Source organism: Glycine max, chromosome 2 (genome assembly GCF_000004515.6).
Source record: "Glycine max cultivar Williams 82 chromosome 2, Glycine_max_v4.0, whole genome shotgun sequence".
NCBI lineage: Eukaryota > Viridiplantae > Streptophyta > Magnoliopsida > Fabales > Fabaceae > Glycine > Glycine max.
In genome coordinates this window covers 49,866,911-49,889,185 of record NC_016089.4, presented here as the reverse complement: position 1 = coordinate 49,889,185, position 22,275 = coordinate 49,866,911, and the positions used below count along the sequence as shown (strand labels likewise).

General features: G+C 32.1%; 1 protein-coding gene across 5 annotated transcripts; it reads right to left on the bottom strand.

Annotated features, from left to right (window-relative positions):
• Positions 1–143: 143 nt before the first annotated feature.
• Positions 144–11,562, bottom strand: LOC100781655 (histidine kinase 2). 5 transcript variants are annotated; one of them, XM_006575677.4, is made up of 15 exons: positions 10,584–11,562; positions 9,881–10,153; positions 8,704–9,159; positions 7,334–7,609; positions 6,670–6,839; positions 6,334–6,546; positions 6,052–6,238; positions 5,773–5,824; positions 5,455–5,684; positions 5,255–5,353; positions 4,088–4,743; positions 2,845–3,333; positions 1,085–1,415; positions 735–995; positions 144–454 (listed from the first exon to the last, which is right to left on the bottom strand). In XM_006575677.4, exons 1-13 carry the CDS (start codon positions 10,893–10,895, stop codon positions 1,163–1,165), a joined length of 3,666 nt encoding a protein of 1,221 aa, XP_006575740.1. In that variant the 5' UTR covers positions 10,896–11,562; the 3' UTR covers positions 144–454; positions 735–995; positions 1,085–1,162. The 5 variants fall into 5 exon arrangements, with proteins under 5 accessions (XP_006575740.1, XP_014626420.1, XP_006575738.1 ...); XM_014770934.3 differs by having other exon boundaries at positions 881–995; XM_006575675.4 differs by having other exon boundaries at positions 735–1,415.
• Between the last annotated feature and the right edge of the window lie 10,713 nt (positions 11,563–22,275).

The following is a 22,275-nucleotide window of genomic DNA, read 5'->3' as shown; positions in this document are numbered from 1 at the left end:
TATGCATTTTACCTCAACTTTTAAAAAACTTGTGAATTTCAAGACCTTTACCTCCTTTCCTTTCTCTCTTAACCACCAAACCCACCTTATATCTCCATTGTTACAATACAATAACAAGTTGGAATCTCACAAGTCACAAAATATTGTTACATATGATGTCATTCTACTGGTATCATGTAATAATTTTGCTTTACATGCTACTTACAAAATTATGAGGGTTCAAAGATCTGTCATTCCTTTCCATCTTGGCCCCCAAAATATGAAATAATGATGTCGACACTATAACATTTTTCTCTTATCCTACTAGCTCCAAATATAAATATTTACAAAAAATAATAAGCGACGGGAAGCAGGAACAAAAACGGGTTATGTACACAAAAATAAAATTATGCCTTCTGTTGACCTCCTCCTGTCCTGCAATAAGTGATAATATCTTGAACTCAAAATCAATATCCTGGAAAGGGAAAATAAATAAATAAAATTAATCCGGGAATAGTCTGATATCCTATAATGGCTCAAGATAATTGAATTACAGTGGAAATTTAGAATTGTAACACATGTATATTTCAATGATCCATTTCTACTTGCTGAAATTATAATAAATACTATATATGTATGAAATGCCCTGATAATATGAAAAAACCCAAAGAATTGGCACAGTGACATAATGTCTCGTTTCGTTCACATGAGGGAGAACAATCTATTTAACAGGGGAACATGTATTTAATTCTCACCGTATGCAAAATTCCCATAAGTCAGCGACAGTCATGTATCGTGAGCGGGATTAGTCTTTGACTCAATGGGTTGGAAGACACTCATGGTCTCTGGCCTAGAACAAAAAAATAATATGAAAATCCTGGGATGTAAACATGGTACTTACTATCACTAAACAAGACCATAGGTGAGATCCATGATGCTGAATTGATAGCTTTGATGCTGGCAAGCAGTCTCAATTAGGAACACATCAGCTGGGGCATGTCCAACCATTACAATATCTGGAAATAATTTAGCCAAAATTAATCCATCCGCTAGCTCTTTTAATGGAAAACCAACAAATGGCATTCGATGATAATTGATATCATACTACACATCACACTGGAGGTCAGTCCACACTTGTGAGCAGGGTGTCTGCACTAATAATCAAAGATTTCAAACTTCCACACTATGAATCTGACTTGAAGAAACGTGCCATTGCCATGTAGAGCTGCTCTTCTTCAAACGGCTTTGACACATAGTCATTCATTCCACACTTTATGCACTCTTCATTGGAAGACTGAGTTGAATCTGCTGTCATTGCTAGTATCGGAATGTGCCAATAAGAGATGTTACCAAACATCTCTGCAGATGCTTGCCCACATGCAATTTTCTCATTTACCTCACTCTCCAGACAACGGATTTTCCTCGTCGCTTCAAAACTGTACCATTTAAGATTAAGAGAAATACTTGTAAGTTATATCTCAGCCATGAATCCAGAATTCCAGGTGTGAGATCCTATCTAGAAAAGCACTCAGAATCTGATATTCTTACACAAGTTACATGGCCATTTACCACACCTAAGGATAGCATGATAGCATGCAGATTGGGGGATTTATAAAGTTTCTTAAATACACTAACTGAGCCTCTGGCAAAAAATTAGACAATCGGTAGAAGACAGTGTATGAAACACCCAACCATTACCTAACAACTGGTAAATAAATTTTTTAAAATGTTAAATTGATATTCACTGAGATGTATTAGAATGTACTAAGATGTATTACACCATATTGATTTGTGTATAAAACATAAATTAATTATGCTCTAACCCTTGTAAAAAATAAATTGCTATAATGCTTAGTGTTTGTTTTACACAAATATCGCACTCCAAGGCATGTTCAACGTGATTTCTGTGAGAGCAAGCTTTGGCATTCAACCACATTGAATGTCAAATCAAACATAGCCTTAGTAATTACATTCCTAACTAATTAGAGAAACAAATCATGGTGGAAATATGGCAATCATTCCTAAGAGACAATGAGGAAATAAGGAACTAATCCTAGGAAGTGTTTGTTTCAAGGAATCTGTTTGTATTCCCAGAAGGCGAAGGTGGAAATCCTTATTCCCATGTTTGTTAGGAAGTTATCAAATATATTCCCAGGTATCTTTTATTCCCAGTAAAGTTGCATTCCCTTGTTTACACTATTTTTATTCCCATGCTGAGAAAGTGGGAATGTTATATTCCCACCATAACTTTCATTTTTATTTTTACTTTTTTATTTATTATTTTAAATTTTAAAAAGTATTCCTTTTTTTGTTTGAAAATATTTAAAAAGTTTTCCGAGGAATATTAAAGGTTAACCAAACATATTTTTAGATATGCCCAGGAATAACATTCCTAGTTAAAATATTTCCGGGAATGTAATTCCTGGGAATGCAACATCATAACTTGAAACAAACACCCCCCCAGAGGATAATATAAAATATCACAAGATATTTTCATATATTCTAATAAAATAAATTAATTACAAGGCAAAAGCCTAATCATTATACCTATTTACATAAGATTGAGTGGACACTTTTACAGTTTAACAACACAACCATGAGGCCCAGGAAAAATCAGTCGTGGTTAAAATATTCTAGGTAGTAGGTTCTTAGCAAAAGGAAATAAGGATAGTGGCCTGACTTTTGGCACCAGTTCCTTTAATTATTATCTACTGTTTTACATGTGTTTTCTCTAGTACAAAATAAACTTACTAGACCAGTCATTGCTCCTTGGTTCTATTCTTATAGGAAAGAACAGTGTCTCCATTTGCATTCAAAATTCAGAAAACTAAAAAAAATAAAAATAGGAATAAGAAGATAAGTTACCCATCCATTTCTGGCATTTGGAGATCCATGAAACAAGCATCAAAATTATGCGGCAGCTCAAGCATCTTTAGAGCAGCCCTGCCACTCTCCACAGCAGTCACTTTAGCCCCATATTTCTGTAGAACACCTTTTGCAACTCTTCTGTTCACTGCATTATCATCAACCACCAAAATTTGTTTGTCAATTAATAAATTCCCGAGTTTGGATACTTTTTTCCTATTTACTCGCTTGTTTTCAGTGCCAAGGGATTCTCTGTAACACTGAATCAAAGAACTAAACCATAGAGGCTTCATTAATATATCATCTATGACACCAACTGACTTGAGCTCATCCTGTTCATTGGAGCTAAGGTGGGTAGCTAGGAGAAAAATCTTTGGTAAATTCAATGGATCCCCTTTGATGCCATTCTGTCTACGTTTCTTGATTGTGTATAAGATATGATATTCTTTATCCCAAGCATCCTTGTCAATAAGAATCATGGCCAACATACTGACGGAACAAAAACAAAAGTAGTATTTAGCAAATAATAGCCTATTGTCTGGTACAAGTTTTTTAAAATAAAAAAAAATCTACTAATATGAACTAGAAATAAAACACCATGCTTACTTCATGACTATTTGCACCTTAAAGTTACTACTGTTGAACACAAGCAATTACCAATATTGATTCAAAAGAACCAGTAGCAAAAAAAAAAAATATCAGTAGCAAAAAAAAAGAACCAGTTAATGCAATTGATTAATACAAATATAGGAACCGAATTTCCTACAGAACACCAAACAGTTCAAGCCTTCACAGGATCACACAAAAGTCATATCCATACAAAAGCATGCATTGAGGATTGGGTCAGTCTGAAAAAAAAATATTTCATGTGTACAAGTCATTTACTAAGTAAAATGATTTGATAATATAAGTTATCAATATCATCTACTTTATGGGGAATACAACAACAACAAAGCCTTATCCCACTAGGTTGGCTAGTGTGATCCATGTAACCAACCTCACCTAGTGGGATAAGGCTTTGTTGTTGTATTCCCCATAAAGCAGGTGATACTGATAATTTATATTCTGAAATCATTTTACATAGTATATGACTTGTACACATGAAATATTCTGGGTAGTGCTCTAATGCTATTGAAGAATGACAGAACTTAAAAAGGTAAGTTCTCAAGTTTTATTGTGCGCAACTGTCAACTGATTTGGATTTTTAATTTCAACTGCTAAAGTGAGTCAAGTGACAAATTACCTCATGTTACACACATTAGATAGACAAGAGCATGCAGAATTCAGACTGTAAGTTACATCCACGGACATTCCCAATCTCTGCAGATGATATTTTGTGACCTCAGCTCGGATTTTTCTTCTATCTACCACTAATGTTCTCAATTCTTGGAACTCTGAACCAAAATGATTATTCTGCCGCATTGCATCCAGAGACGTGCTTTCTCCTTTTCTGAAAGTTCCAGTAAAGGAAAAAGTACTTCCAATTCCAGGCTCACTTACAAATCCAATTTCTCCTCCCATGAGATCAACTAGACATCTACTAATGCTCAGTCCTATTCCAGTTCCACCATATGTTCGGGAGGTGGAACTGTCAGCCTGCATAAAAGGTGTGAATATGCGGCTTTGTGCATCTGTAGGAATTCCTATACCTGTGTCCTCAACTATTACTAGAAGTTGAATAATTTCAGGCTCATTTGTGCCACTTAACTTCGTAAAATTGGCCCAACTTTTCCATCTGTTGCATACAGGAAACCCGCTTAACGTATCATATGTTCTGTTTGTTATGTCCTGGCTTAAGTTTAAGCCTTCTCTCAGCACTGCGTCCATAATATGAAGTGGGTTTTTCACTTCACTCGCCAGATGAACAGAGACAAATACATGCCCTTTATCATGAGTAAACTGAAATGCACCAAGTAAACTAATTAATAGATTCCTTCTCTTTTATTCTGAAGATAAGAAAATCCACGAATTTAATATCAAAATTCGGAGATTATTTAAAAGTCTAAATAGAAGGAAGGTAAACATATAAATCCTTCAAATTGTTGATGTATTGTTACAATATCTGTCCATTGCATTGCATGGGTCACTTACTAGTGAATATATATATAAGGTGATATTGTAAAGAACTAATGAATAAAAAACAATATCATCAAGATTATGGATGAATTTACTTATTAACACCATCTCAACATTAATCAGAAAAGGGGCAAACTTTTGAAAGGACAAGATATCAAAGACTAAATGGATTAATTGATAAGGTGGTTGACAATGCCTAGTATGCTTCTAAGGGAGAAAATGATGCATTGTTTAAAATTATGAGATGTTTCCAGCATCATGATATGTGTAAAGAATAAAATGGGTTAAACCCACCCAAAAAAAAAAAAAACAAAGAGCATGAAATAATGCAAACCTTAAGTGAATTGCCAACAAGATTAGTAATTATTTGCCGGAACCGTTTAGGATCGCCAATGACAACTTTGGGTACTTGATTGGATGCATAAACAGCCAGCTGGACACACCAAAAAGTATAGAGAACACAAGTACATGTAAGACTTAAAGTGCAAATTATAGGAGGTAAAAAACTAAGGTAGCGGAAAGATTCGATCTCACCTCTATTCCTTTTTCATTAGATTTTTCAGAGAAAAGTGATAAAACTTCATCAAGAATAGCTCGTGGATCAAAGGCTACAGCTTCAAGTTCAAGCTTTCCTGCCTCAATCTTAGCCTGATCGAGAACCTCACTTATGACTGAGATAAGATCTTTACCACTCTTGTGGGCGGTTTGGGCACAGTCCATCTGGTTTTCATCAAGCTCAGTATCCATCAACATTTGCAGCATACCTGGAAAATGATTTGAAACAGCTGATAATTATCACCAAGTATTGATAGGTTGGGATCATCTACAAAAACAACAAATACTTCCAATTACCTAAAACACCATTCATTGGAGTCCTGATCTCATGTGAAACTGTTGCAAGAAACTGCAAAAAGGGAAAGCAATCCTTGGAGGTCAAGGTAGAAATATTAATTTTAATTAAGTAAAAGAAATTATAAACTATCAGAACTCAGAATAATTTTGATGTTGAAAGATGATCATCATGTGATTCAATAAACATATGAAATGTGTACAAGAATTACAATATTCTTGATATCACTCTAACAGTTGTGCTGCATAACAGAAAGCCTAAATCCCATAAAGATATCACACCTGAGATTTTGCCACATCTGCAGCTTCAGCACGAACTTTCAGCTCTCTCATTTGACGATAGTCAGCCTCAACTTTTGCTATTCTATTAATTGCTGCATAAAAAATATGACCCAGAAGCAAAGTAATAACAAACACCCCCACTGATGCATTGATTGCTGTCCAAGGTAATGGAGGCCTCTGCTTGAACCTGCAAAAGAAAAGGAAAACAAGAAGGAATTGTGCTGGTATGAGATTTCAATTGTTTGGACACAACACGATTTTTTTTTGGGTGTGAAAGCAAACCTGCAGTGCATCTCATGTTTTCGTAGCGGATCCCCAAAATCTAGGCTGCTTATGTGTAGTAGGCCAGTGTCAGCAACATCTGTACCATACATTGTGATTGGTGCAGATGCATTAGTTGTGTCATAAACATTTACAACAATGGTTTGTTTACTGGCAAGTTGGTGCAGAAGCTTGTCCACCAGTGATGGAACATCATAAGATGCACCCAGATACCTGCCAATAAATAGGTAACAACACTCACATTACACTTTGTAATTGTTTTCTTCTTAGGGGAGGTGGATCAGAGCACAAATGAAATGCATATTTTAACCAGTAGATAGTTAAATGTAGGATTACCCCACAGTAGCTTCGGTACGCTGCTCCGGTGTAGCATCTAAAGGAAGATTAGTGTTATAGACAGCAAATGTAAGTACAACACCCAGGTGATTGGACTTTAGTAGTTTAAAAGGGGATGTCAGAACCCCCTTTCCAGATGCCCTTGCTCTCAAAATATTCTCATGGTCCTCCTGTGCAACAATGCAACAAAATATTTTCTTTTAACCAGACAGATAATGAGAAATTTAACAAATAATTCAATAGATAATAGTAACTCCTAGTCTTATTTCTTTTAACCAGTGCTCAGAGTCATTTTATTGATGTTCATGAGTAAAACTCTTGTATGTAGTTGATTCTGTTTACCCCACATTTAACTTTCACATTTTCACTGTTCAAAGTAAATTATATACTGTTTAGTGATCTCCAGTTCTAATATTCCACTCCATGTATACAAAAGCTCCAAGCATCTAATGCTATGACCTAAACCTTGCATAAAGAAAATACAAAGAAAAAAAAGTCTTTCTAACTGATGACTTCACACTAGTTTTCTTATACATACTTGTGCAGAATAAATATGGTAAGAACATTGACAGGAATGTAAAATTTTCAGTTTAAGCCATTGCCCCACAATTTGCTTAGAAAAAGTAAATCATGCTAGGGTGACAGCAAGCTAAGCAAGACACACCTTCCCTGACATCATGTCAATAGATACAATATGGGAAACTGTTTCTTGAGCAAATATCACTGGTGCATATTCATCTTGAATGGGTGCTGGATCCAATTTTTCAGGAATACAATCTTGGACTAATGCCTCATTCTCAGTTTCCATTTTCTTAATTGTCCACCCATGCTGCTTCTCAAAATGCATCCTATCAGAGTGGAGAACTTTCAAAGCATAAGCAACACCACTAGTAAGTGGTCTTTCAAATGCTGTACTCTCTGTATATTCTCCAAAAATTTTCTGCAGTGAAACAGAAGCCTCAATGTTATTTATCCTTTTAATTTTTCTTTTTTTTAATTTTTTTCCCTCAAGATGGATAATATTACAACAAGAACAACAAATAAATAGCAGAGAGTTGAAGAAGACTCATAAATTTAGTGTGGTTTCAACTTGGAGACCTACACTATGCAATCTTCACACATCGAAACCTTACTGGTCTAATACAATCAAATTCAGTGTTAACCATATCAGAATTACAAGTGAAAAGAGGAACCCAGTTTAAACCATGTACAATTTTTTGTAAAATTAGCATATACTTAAAGCAGGTATAAAGTTGTTAAGATGTTCCACATTAACTAGAAATATGGCCAAAATACTCCTTGTAAAGCTTGAGCCTTGAGTGATTCCCCCCTCCCCTTTGAGCTAACTTGTAAAGTTGAGTTAGATCCCACCCATTTCAAATATGATACCAAAGCCTATTCAATCTTGACGTTAGGCTACCTGTAAATGTCTAGTCTTACAAACTTCACACTCCAATATGTAGTCCTAGGCATGAGGGGATGCATGTTACATTGTTACGATGCTTCACAATGGCTAAAAACATGGCCAAATTATTCCTTATAACACTTGGGCAATTCTCTCCCCCTCTCTCGATCTAGCTTTTGGAGTTGAATTAGGTCTAGTTCATTTTTCTAATAAAAGTTTATAACAATGACAATGAGAAGTGCGGTCAAATATGCCTTTCTTATTATGGCTAGTAAAAGTGCCAAAAGAAATTTTAGGCTAGTTGTGGAGAAAAAGTAAATCATAAAGCAAGAACTTTACTTCATTATCTATACTTTTCAGAAGCTAAGTTTTGGACACATTGCCTTTTCCCTAGTTTTTACAGATGATTTGGAATCAAATTTTGCTATCATTATCATACAAAAAAAAACTTACATTTCCTTTTATACTATGCAGCCACACATATATGTCAGTTAGATTCACATACGATATACTAGCAAAAGTGTCTAGAAGACATGCAAAATATCTGGAGTCACTGGCCATGAATATGTCTGCATAAGATGGAGTGGGAAAATATCGATAAGAGAAGAGAAGGACATTGAGTACATTACCTGGTCAATTGCAGAAGGATGTTTACCATGGTGAAAGGTAGATACAAGGATAGCCAGAGCATGAACATGGTTCATGCTCACATTAAACTGATCTTGCAGCATACGGGCTCTCTCATCACACATATTTGCTAGTGTTTCTTCTCTTCTCTGCATAATGCCCGTATTCAGGTGCCAAAATAACCAAAAGGACCCGATAATTCCAAGTGACACAAATATAACTAGTAACTTTTTCCTCCACCTCCCAGTACCCCTTGAAGGACCCCTTGGAAAATGTTTCAACTGCTTTTGTTGTGCACCTGGATGCCCCTGAACTAGCTTCTGCTTTTGACTCCTCCATAGTAAACAGAAGTAGGACATTATAATTCCAATGACCCACCAGCATCCTTTAATTAAATTAGATGAACTCACATGATACCGAATTGCAGATACCCTCAGTTCCCATGATTGCACAGTGTTCTGCAAAGCCAAAATGAATTAGCAAATTAATTATATAGTGGAAGTTTATGTTTCAAATAACCATGCAAGGAGTGCACGCCTTCATAGTTATTGCATAAGCTTAGAAGCAGAGTCTATGGTATAAATCACATTCACAAGCAACATGGGAAAGGCAATATTTGGAGCAAATAAACCAAAATCCACTACTTTTCCATTGATATGACTATTATTATTAGGCTGTAGGTTGAATGATTTGAAATGCTAGACTATCATTGGTGATGCCCTATCTTTTACACATCAAGACAAGAATTTATTATAGAACTAGCCAAGCTAAAAAGAATGTTATGATGCCGCATAGGCAATTCAAGGGAATCTTTTGATTACACTCAAGTGCATACAAAATGGTACCACTGTAGATCCAGATGATGCATTATTTTTTTTTGCACAGCACCAGATGATGCATTATTAATAGTTACATTTCTCACCCAGCTTCCACGGACTCAGCACTCTTACAGAAAATGATATTTAGGAATCCTAAAGTTCGTCACTATGTTTTCTTTTTATCTCCATTCAATCAACTACCATATTATGCCCCCCTAGGGTAGGTTGAGCAGTGAGAAAAGAAAATTGTAAGCTAGGCTATAATTCTTATGTACTCGCATTTTTTAGGAGAATCAACAATTTAAATTATGGGACTTTTGGGCATAACAAATACATGCCTTAGCTTTAGTAAAGTTTCTACCTTTCCGCGGTGCAAATAACTAACCAAATCAGTTGAAAGTGCAGAGCGCAAGGCCAATGATACATAATTTTTCAATGGGAATGATAATTCGAGCCTTGTCTGGACATAATCATCAAGAATTGGGCATTGTTCTATAGGTTCTACAGTGTCTACAACACATGTATGCTCCTTTTGTAACTCCTGATTCTCCGGACACATTAACTGTGGAGTGCTAACCATGCCGCTGCCTAGCAGCATTTGAAGTCTTCTTTCATCAATACAGTTGGATAAAATCTGCATTATAAACTTAGTAAGACATAGGACAAAGAGCACGACTTTGTTACTGTTCATATTTATCTCTGCAACAATCACTGTTTTCTATCAAAAATCTAGCAAGAGAGTATCCATCACTTTTAGAAATCAACCTTTTGTACAAAATAAGGTGATCCTAGAGAAACCTTGCGGAAAAAGCATCAGAAGAGCATGGTTTATACCCTTTCATTTAAGACAATCTATTGGTTCTCAATATTTTACATCTTTCACTTCAGCTCAAATATATAATCCAACAAGAAGTTGTTTGTTTAGTGACAATAACGCCCAATAGAAAGAACAGTTAGTACATAGAAGAAGCCAAATTAATTAAAGTTTCTAAGCAAAAGTAAATAATTATGAATTATCCTCAGCGAGCACAATATGCAGCAATAAAATTGAAAGTATAGTTCACCTGATCTGATCCAGAGAGCAAGGAAGCCAAAGCATGAATCTGTTTCCTACTAACATTGTAACGTTGTAGCAAGATTCTCTCTCTCTCTTCACAAATTGCTTCATTCTCCTTGCTCATCAAATACTTACTATTGAAACTCAAGATGAACCAAACAGTCCCTATGGCAACAAAGCCAAAAAACCAAAGAAGCAAGGGCTTCCTCCTGCATGCCCTGGGACAATTAGACCCATGCAGAGGCTCATTCAGCTTCCAAGACTTCATATTTGATAGCAATCTACCATTTGAAGCAGGAAGCCTTCGATTCACAGACATCCTTGCCAAATTCACCAACGTAACAGTCCTGGAGATTCAAGGCAAGCCCCAGCAGCTTGAGCAGAACATTCAAAAAGCTGAACCACCAAGCAACCCACCATGAATCTTCAACTGCAAAAGCAAAATTGAAGCAAACCCAAAAAATTTCTCAGCAATCCACCCCTCAGGGCGCACAAAGTTTGGTGCTTTATGATACTTCCTGTTCCACAAGGCAAAAGAGAAAAGTTGCACAAAACCCAGTTGATATATCTCAAGAAAGGAGCTCCACTATGCTTGAACTGGAGTGGTCCAACCAAAAAGTTTGTTTTTTTGTGGATATCCGTGAAGGTTGAAGTTGAAGAGATAACATAACAAGAAGAGGAGCATGGGGTAATAATCACACCAAATCAAACCCACTGAGAGGAGTTGTGGATGAGATGGGAAAATTTGTTCTTTTTCTATAACAGGTTGTTTCTGCCTCACTGACCTCTGAACACCCAAAAGAAGCATCAAGAGTTGGAACAAACAATATCACACAGTGACCATCATCTTCTTGAAAATTTGCTGATATAACCCATTTTTGTTTTTCAGAAAGAAAAATGTTAACTGTCCCCTCTTTCTCTCTCTCTCTCCCCAGATTGGTGTGCAGCATTAGCTAATTGAGGATGTATCATGATTATCTCATCATCTGGTGGGGAAGGTTTAACCAAAAGCAAACAAAAATCCATGATTAAAAATAAATTTTAAAAGGAAAATAAAAACATCAGATTTTTTTAATACCAATAATTACTGTTTAGTATTTTAGCAATAGCATAATTGAATTTTTTGGTTAATTTTAATTCTTTTTTTTTTTTACTTCTAGTTGGTGTTTTGCTTTTGCAAGAGTTGAAAAAGACCGCACCCTTCAGTGTTTAAAGAGGGAGTACTCCAACTGTACACTGCAGAATACGGATTTAAGTGCCAGAAAAGATAAAGAGAGTCAGTAAAAAAGTTGTGAGAAGAAATGGTTCTGGTGAAACGGTGAGAGAAGAGAGAGAGAGAGAGGGAAGAAGAATTTGAAAGATAGGGAGAGAGAGAAATTAAAAAGGGTAAAAATGGTAATGCACGTAGCACATTGTCCATTCCCAGTTCCATCATAAGTGGAAAGTAACACTGTAATATTATGCTCAAAACGTACTGGTAGAAGAATGGGCAATTATTCAAAGGGGTAAAGGCTAATGTGCGCGTGGTGCCAAAAGATTCTTTCTGGAATCAATGGTTTTGAGAAAATTATATAGGTTTGATGAGGGGTATATAGGTGTAATGGGCGCATCAAATAAAATGAATGTCGGCTACATACCTTACCCACCAATATATAATAATGAAAGAAAGTGAGAATCAACCCAGCAATAGTACTAAACAAAGTGCCAATTTGATTAAAAACTACTATCAAAAGCATAATTGGTTTGACCATCATTGCATGGATATTATTATATTAACTTAATTTTTTATCGTTTTAAACATTTAATAAGTTAATCTTAATTTGGTGGTGATCAACCGCACAAAAACCCTCATATTTAGTTTTAGACTTTAGATCTGTGAATTTCTTGCCTTGAGAGTTATTCATCATTGTGGGATATGGAAGTAGGGTTATACCTATTAATTAATGATGATTTATGATTAGTGAGAAATATTTTTTTTCAGAAATATGTTAAGTTTTAAAGTGGAGTCCCACTCTTACGATTTTTGCTATGGCGGTGAGATTTGTCATTTCTAGCAAAAATAGTAACTACCAACACTGTTTTACATACAGCCAGATTTTTGCTGTTATTGTCATGCCACTTTTTCTTGCGATCCAGAACATTTCCAGTGCTTAAACAAATTTACAATCTTTACATAAGGAGAACTTGTTGTACAGTACTGTTCTGTTTTTTTTTAAGTACAGTTATGTTGGAAAGTTAAGAATGTATAAGTTTCACTTAGGGAGAAATTTTTTCATAAAGTTCAGCAGGAGGAAATAGTATATATACCTACCTACATAAGTAAAACCTAGCTAGGAGTGGTAGACAGATCACAGAACAGATTTTTACCTAATGAGATTAAATGAGCTTGAATATTTCCTTAACAAGTTGGTTTCATATGCTAATCACATATGTAAGTTCAATTGATTAGCCGTTGCTGTTGTTTGTTTAAGTCAATTGATTTGTGGTCAATTGATTGAATGGTCTTTTTGCTGTGATAATATATTGTGTACAACATACTTTGTGCATCCATACAGTCAATTGATGGAATTGGATTGAGTTAATAAAATAAAACGTGTCCATTTCTTATGTTATAGTCTTCTTTTTTTTACGGGTTCTTACATTATAGTCAGATCTATAGACAAATTTAATCTGTATTCATACTTTCTTGTTAAGCTAAATATAAATAATAATAATAAACTCATCTATTTCTCATTATGTGGAGGGGGGGGGGGGGTCCTAATTCCTACTGTAGAATTGAAAAATTAGGAATTGTTTGATTTGGAAAATATGTTTTTTAATTATAATTATACAAATGCCATGTTATTTTCCTATATTTCTTATTTTCAAAAGTTATTAAAAAAAGTAAAATAACATATTTGTTATTTTTTAGTATTTTTATTATATCTCAAAGAAACTTGTAATTAAAATAGAAAATGAAAACAAAAGCATTTCCTCAAAATCAAACAGGTCCTTAAATATTTTTTTTACAAATATATATTTTCTTCTCATTTTTAGCATTTAACTTATTCATACTAAAATATACTGTAAAAAGTTGTAAGGCACCATTTTTAAATTCTATGATAAATGATAGAAAACAAAATTCCGTATTACGAATGCAGGTCAGTTCGATTCGGGTGACATAACAATAACAATATATTGGAATATGATGATGCAAGCTGAACTAGCTGTGTTTCCTATTGGCAGCATTACTTTGTTTTTTTAAGGGGAGTGTTCATCATTGCCAATTTGGCTTGGCTCCATTACTTTTTTTTTGGGCTGTTCATAGTTGGCAATTTAGTACCATTACCATGAAGTACGTTTATCAAGTAAACTCGTAAAATATTTATTCACAATAATATAATATAATATAATATTTTTCAACGTTATTATATAAACAATCTTCCGCCGAAAATAAGTTGACATATAGCTAGAGGGTAAGTAGTGGTTGTACATTTTACAAGGGAAAAAAAGTAAAACCTACGGTTTTAGGAGCTGTTTAGTTTATAATTTGATATAATTAATTTTAAATCGTTAATATTGATTAAGATGTATTTTTTAATTAATTTGAAGTATATTTTTTTCCCATATTTTACATTGATATATGTGTTGTAGAAAAAAGAAAATACTTTTATAAGATTGGCAAACAGATCAACACTTGAGGGTCAAAAAGAAAGTGACCAACTAGAAAAGAATTAATCCAATCATCAAAGCAACTCTTAGATGGTTTAAACTTGTAGGGTCATGCTTCATTGTAATCCACTTCGGCATAATGGTATTGGAAGCTTTGTTACTTTCCCTTTCCATTTTGATTTTTACTTCTTGCCATGGAAACTACCACGCTATTTATTTATTTATATTAATTTATTCATCTTTTGGAGCTAAGTACTATGTTCATGTGGGAAGTGCATTACTGTATGGGGCACATCAAGTAACTATGTGTAGGTTCAATAATTACAAAATCCATTTGGGCATAGACCCACCACAATGCCTATTATTCTCCCTAGGAAGATTTCTCTTCAAGAATATGCATTCTATTCCTAATTATTCCAGCTACAGGATTTTTCACCTCTTCTTCATAACTTATTTAAAGGCATGGAATTTATAATCTTTCGATCCATTGTTTTAATTTCTTTTTCTTGCTAGAATATTACTTTTTCTTCATGTAATGGTTTTTAAATTAACGAATAGTAACAAGATGAAACTATTTTCAAATGCCTTAAATTTAATACAATTTCCTTGCATGGTTGTACAATAATTGTTTTTCTTTATGTGATATTATTTTAAACCAAAGCCATCTTATTGAAAAGGAGGAAGTCTTCAATTTATCAGAATTAGACACAGCTTAATGTAGGTTTGGTCGGCATTTTTGTGGTTTTCAATAACTACCAAACAAAGTTGTTTACCTTCAAATCTTTGTACAATATGTCTGTATGTTTGTAATGATTAAAAGGATTTTATAATGTGAAATGTAGTATAGTACGACTGTAACATAATAATCCAACGACTCAATCAATGTTTCCTCTTCGATGTATTTCAGTAAATGTTAAGAAATATGTCAATCTGAAATTATTTAAGGACCCGTATTTTATAGTCCACTTGCCTGTCGAAGTTAAATAATTAAAGAAACTTGTGGACAGAGGTAGGGAGTTAGTATATATGAAAAATCCATTTAATCATTAAGAGAGTAAGTTTTAAGGTTTGATGACTGTGGTCTCTAGCTTTTAGTGAGCATCTAATAATTTTCATGTTGGAAATAATTGTAAGTAGAGATTTCATTTGTCTTGCTGAATGAAAATTTGTTATCCATTATATATATATATATATATATATATATAAGAAATATTCACAAATTTTATAAATATTTATTTATTGATATTTGTTTTTTTATGAATGGGAAACTAATACAAACAGAAGAATAGAAACTAAAGTATAATAAAAGAAACATTCGAGACATCAACCAACACTCGTTGAAGAATAACCTTGTCGAGCCAACTAGTTGGGCACCTCCCTATAATTATAAGTTGGTCATCTTTTGGATAAGTGCAGCATAAGGATGCATACCAATATCATTCTAATCCAATAATTGTATATTTGTTGATATTTATATGTATCCATGAATATTTATTAAGATATGAATACTTAAATATATTTTAAATATTTTAAATTAAAGGAATGTTTTTTTTGTCTCTCAAATTAATTTTTTTAATTCTTCCAACTTGATAAATATTTATTTTAGTCCTTCTCTCTAAATAACATTAGTGTAGGCCTAACAAAACATATTAAATGTGTAATTTGTGATGATTTTTTACTGTTACAAATTATAGAAAAAATATAAAAATAATTTAGAAATAAATAATATTAGTCCATCATATCACTAAGAGATAACTGTTGCAACTCTTGAAGAATTGAATGATTTGAGCTTTCCTCATATCAAAATATTCATATTTCACAATCTCCATTCCCATTCAAATAAAACAATAGTGCCTTATTTTTTTGTTATCAATTTCAGAAAAAACCAAATTCACAATCAAAATAAACATTTTAATTTAAACATAAAAATTAATCAGCTTTTTGAGGAACTATAAAAATCAAGAAAGCAATTCCAACTTGAATAACCCACGCCGCCATTCACAACAAAACAAGGCGCTGAAACATAAAATCCGGCGCTCGCTATGTATGAGAAGTGGTAGGTTGGATTATGGACGAGAGTTGTTTAAGGGAATGTGTATGAAGAACATGATTAATTAACAATTTGATTATTGTATTTTTATTTTATTTTTGTAATTTGTGGCATGTTTTAAAATTTCAATTAAAAATTAAATTGTGACGGTAAAAAACCGTCACATTCAATATGTCATGTTTGACATGCACTAATAATGCGTGGAGAAAGTAACTAAAAAAAGCATTTTACGATTTTGGATAAAACAATCAACTTTTAATTTAAAAGACTAAAACAAGAATATCATTATATTTAAGGAAATAAAAACGTATTTTATCCAATACAAATAAAAGAGTTTAATGATTTACAACTTATCTTATACATAAATAAAAGAGTTTAATGATTATACAGTATCAATTAATCAAAAACCAAGGGTATTATAATTTTTAAGGTAATTATGATAAGAGTTAATAAATTTATTGTATATGAAAGTTTGTGATTAAATAACGTAAAACTTTTTTATATTGACAGTGAATATTTATTTTCTCTAAATAAAAACATTTAAGTAGTGTTCAAAATTTAATCAAATTATTTAGATCACCAAGTTGATCACTTTATTTTAAAATGGGGTTGTTTCATTCAATAGGAGGCAAATTTAAGATTATTAGATGCATATTTTTATTTAATTTATTTTAAAGATATAATTATTTTTTTTAGGAAATTACTTATTTTATACTTATGAAAATAAATATTTTAAAAAAAGAAAAGTAAATCACTAACATGATATAGTATTCATAAGATAATTATGTTTTTAAGCATGTAATTAAGAATTTAATTCTTATATATATATATATATATATAATGTGTAAGAAGATATTATCCCTCGAATAGATTTCAATTCCTTAAGAGTATATTTTTGGTTTGGAAAAAGGAAATAGCAGCAAAATATGTAAGTGAAAAAAAAATAGATAAAAAATATTGGTAATTTGATATAAGAAAAATAAAGGAGAAATTAAATAAAATAGGAAAGAGAAAAAATAAAAAATAATATAATTGGTCATATAAAGCAAACATATGTAATTGTTCGGATATATATTTAAGACGCACCTAAGTAACATAATCAATTATATAAAACAAACATAATCGATCCGTGTTGAAGGTTGAAGCTATTATTTTTAGTTTTTCTTTTTCATGTTAAAGACGCTTTAATCTCAATGTCAACCCAAACATGCTGATAATCAATTTTATATGCTTCTTAACACATTATTTTGCCGTTTTGCATATAAAATGTACCGTAGTTAATTATGTTACAAACATGATCCATTATTACTTTATCATACACCCTTGAGTCACATGAACAACACTTTTAAACTACATTCTCATCAATTCTGTTATATGGGCTCTCTCTTGCACCAACATTTTTTTTGTAGGGCTCACACAAATTTTAAAAATTTCCCCAATACTCGACCGTCAAATTGATGAAATTTGCACACTTAATCACTCTTCCTTGCTTTCTCAACTCACTTCTCTTGTGCTTTTGTCAAATAGAAAATAAAAAACATAGCATAAATGAATTTCAGTAACTTAAAAAAAATAGTCTCTGATTCAATTTGGTATATCCCACATTATAAAAAAAAAAGTGAATCACAAACATGCAGTAGAAAATAGAGAGAAAATTGAAGAATATAATTAGGTAGGGTCAAATGAATAGAAAATGAGACCTAAAATAAAATTTAAGAGAATTTTTTTATTTAAAAAAAATAACATGAGATCTTTTAGTTAATATGTATGGTCTTTTATTTTAAAAAATAAAAAAAATATTGATAAGTTTAAAGTTGAAATTTTAATTACTCAGGCTTATGTAGGCCTTCTAACTACATCAGACTTACAACGCGGGTACCAAACATTATCAAGATATCCGAATACAGTTGTAGATGACAGCTTTTAAAAGATTGATAAGTGTATTAATTTTATCACAAATAATAAAGATTGAACTAAAAATTGAGTGTCTTGTGTTGGTGAATATTCAATTTGTAAACAATAAAAGAGGAAGTAAAATAGAAATAAAGAGAATGAAAGAAATTAAATTTAAAAAGACAAAAATAATAATAAACAAGAGAACAAAGATGATTTAGAAGACGTCATCAGAATGCAATTATGTTGGGACGTATAAAAATGTATGCAAAGGTACAACAAAGTCACTTTATCCCTTGATAATGTAATGTTGAGATGTCATTTATTAGTTATTTAGACATTGTCATTTTTCCTAAAAAACCACACAATAACAATGAAAAATATAAAAGGAACAATAGAAATTGAAATTGCAAGAAGAGCAATTACATTATAAGGGCACTGACTGCTAGACTCCAAGAGAAATCTCTCGTAGCCATGAGAAGTTTTACACTTCAGAAAAGGCTAATGAAAGAAATGGTTGAATGACTAATGATAAAAAAGAGGGAAATGACTAAGAAAGAGAGTTTCCCCTAAGGGATAGACCCCAAGCTTTGGATAGTTATGAGACTCGATGTCTTTTCCTTTTGCTTCCTCTTCATTATACAAGCTCCAAGTAACTTAATTTTTACGTTGACTTTGCGCTTAGTGTGAACTCTCACGCTAAGCGCGCCTTTGTGTTTCGTTATGAGTTTTTTTGTGCACTAAGTGAAGTGTTCACTTCTTCAAGCTTTTTTTTCCACTTTTTACTCAATTTTTCTTTAAAATATTTGAATTATTCTTCTCTTAACTTTTACTGATAAAAAATAATAAATATATTAATTTATTCATTATTTCATTAAAGATAATAAAAAAAATTATATTTATTTATTAACTATCAAATTAACTCATATTTCATCAATATAAACAACCAACAACATGTGTAGTCTGCCTCGGATGCACAATAACTGCCCCATTCAATTTCAACGTAAGAAGCTAGTGCCTATTACAATTAGCAGCTATGCCCTACGCTTGTGTTACTATGCAGCTACCTAGCTACTCTACTCCCAGTTAGAGAGACACAATTATGACAATAAAATAAGATGATAATATTTATTATGTAAAAGTTGAATGATTGTATATTTTAGATTTAAAAATGCATTATGTGTACAATCATGTCTCTATTCATAATCTTAATATTTTATATAAGAAACATCGAATAAAAAATAAATATATTTAATATTTTTTTAATAAATAAAAGGATTAGTAAAAAAAATGCTACTATAGAAAGATTTATTTGATTCTTTATAAATATTACTGAATGCCATATTTTTCGTAATGCTTCCTAAATAAAATCGACAACTGTAGCATGTACAAGTCTGAAGTTGACAACTTAATCAAAATAGAGACAAAAATGATAAAAGACAAAAGACATTATAAATTAGCTCGCCTATCTATTTTCCTGACACACAACCTTGTCTTGACCAAGCTTGATAGCAACCTTTGCTGTACGGATTTTATCTTTGCAAATGTCTGTAACCCTCAATATTAGCTAGTGAACATTATTTCTGTAAGGTCGATATATATATTCATCAAAATTTGAACTTATATAATATAGTGTCAGTTTGCTGTTTATATTTTATAATAATGGGTGTGAAGAGGACATGCTGATGCAAATGGCTTTATAAATTGAGTTTGAAAGATTATAATCTCCAAGCTTGTCTTGAAATTCTTTACCATATTGACTCTTGGTCAAATTGAAGATTTCAAATTTATTTTTGTTTTACTCATATAGGAGCTAGCCTTTGGAGGCCATTTGGGTAAGAAGGTGTCCCCCACCTATGGTGGAGACACGACTACCACTTACAACAAGTGGCAGTTGAAGTTTTCAACAGCTGAATCAATTTAGAGCATGTTCATGTTTCAATAAGTATGTAATTAATATACAATGAATATTGAAGATGAAATTTATATGATTCTTTTTTTATAAGAGTGTTCTAACTTTAAGGTACTGATTAATAAAATAATAACAGTTATTATACAAAACATATAAAAATAATTTAATATTTGTTTTAAAAGAATTTAAAATATTTAATCATAATTAATGCTCTTGGAATTTTCATTAATGAAATCATTATTTTTTTGAGATATTAATGAAATCATTATTTTTTTGAATCATTCTTGAACATACAAACATTAATTTTTACATCAATCAACATTAAGTTATTTATTTAGTGATTCTAAAGGTATATGTTTATGCGACCTTGCTAATTTTAAGCAATGTTAATTGATGATTTAAATTCAATAATTAAGAAAGTAAAAAAATAAAATCACTATTACAATATATTGTAAGATGAGAACGTTTTAAAGAAGAAGAAAAAACTTAAGATGCAATTTTAAAAGATCATTGATAAATCTAAGATATACCCAAATTTAGAGATTTTTTTTACATGTTTCAAAGCATTAACTTGGGGGATATTGTGAGAAAATAATTCATATTTTCTTATTCATGATTTCAATGGTTTAAATGAAAAAAAAAATGCGTGAATAGACTTCTCTTTTCTTGGATTTTAATTGTGGGGAAGATGAACAATAGTGAGAAGCTTCAAATTTTATATCTCCTTTGTTTAAGTGACAACTCAATCTAGAAATGTGATTGAAGTGATCTGGTCTTCATGGAAAGCTTAAGCTTAAATATAGATCTATATTTTTCGTGAAGAGAGTTTGATTATGATTCATCTACAACATCGTAAAAAAAACATCGACACAAGTGCAATGTTTTGAGAATTTGAGCATATTTAGAGTTGTAGATATTGAATTGTAGAGTGTTTGACAGATGAAAAACATGCGCCTAGCGTGAACAGTCCCTGCATATCGCATCGCTACTGGACGGGCATTGTTCATTGTCGAGTGCGTAATGTTCACTGCTTAACGTTCATGATGCTCTAATTTTCACATGTTCATAAGCCTAGGGCATTTTTGTGGTCTAGAGAAAAACCCAAACTTGCTATTCATCTAAAGAAATTATGCTTATGTTTGATTATTAGTTAAATAAGCATTTTTGGATATTGAAGGTACTTTTAGAGAGTAAACTCATTGATAACATATTTGCTTACCCCAAAAATGTATTTGCAATCAAAATTTTATTTTGAAATCCAATTTTACAAAAGGAAAAGTTGAGTTATTTTTTCAAATTTTACAAACTTAAGTTTAACTCAATTTTTTTTTTTGAAATTTTTTTAACTCAATTTAAGTTTACAAACTTTAATCTAAATATCTACTATATCATTAGGGACATTTTTTTTAATCTTCTAAGGACTAGAAGGGAGAAGGATTTCCGTTGTACAGAAAAAATGAGAAGAGAAAAAATTAAAAAGAAAAAGTTATAATTATATTTTTTAAAAGTTTTTTTTCTTTATTCCTTTTATTAAAAAAAAAATATTACCCATATTTTGTTTTCCATACAAAGTTTTGATAATCCTATATTTGCCCTGCAGATACCTGTACAATCGCCTGCTCACCTCTACTATGACACTGACCATTTGTTTAGCTCAACGAACTGCTTCAGTCTGAAGTTAACAGTTACCAACGATAGAGTTCTCTGTGCCTAGGAGCTTTCGTAGCTAAAATCTGAAAAGGATTTCCTGTCTCTATTAAACACATCTTTCATCTCTTTTATGATTGTGCTCATAGTAGTAGAATAAGAAAATGGGTCAAACTAGGATACAGCTCGTTGATTTTCGATGATTAAGTCACAATGATCAATCACTCCTTGATGGGTAATTCATGTAAAACATAAAAATCTAAAGTGATAAAACGATGGAGATTCAGGTTCAACTTTCAAGATAATTATAAAAAAAAAGTTTGTTTTTTTATTCATAGGAATTAACCAAGATACAAAGAGATTTATTATTGAATATTAATAAATAAATAAAACACCTACCTCTAAACTCCAAAACATTCTCGGCTTTCTGGGCTATCTACTACATTCTCAGTACCTCATCATGCACAACCGGCCTCCCACCTACCTTCCTAGAAAGGGGAAGAAAGTGTGGCAACATAGGCGTGAATCAATAACGTAGCAATAAAT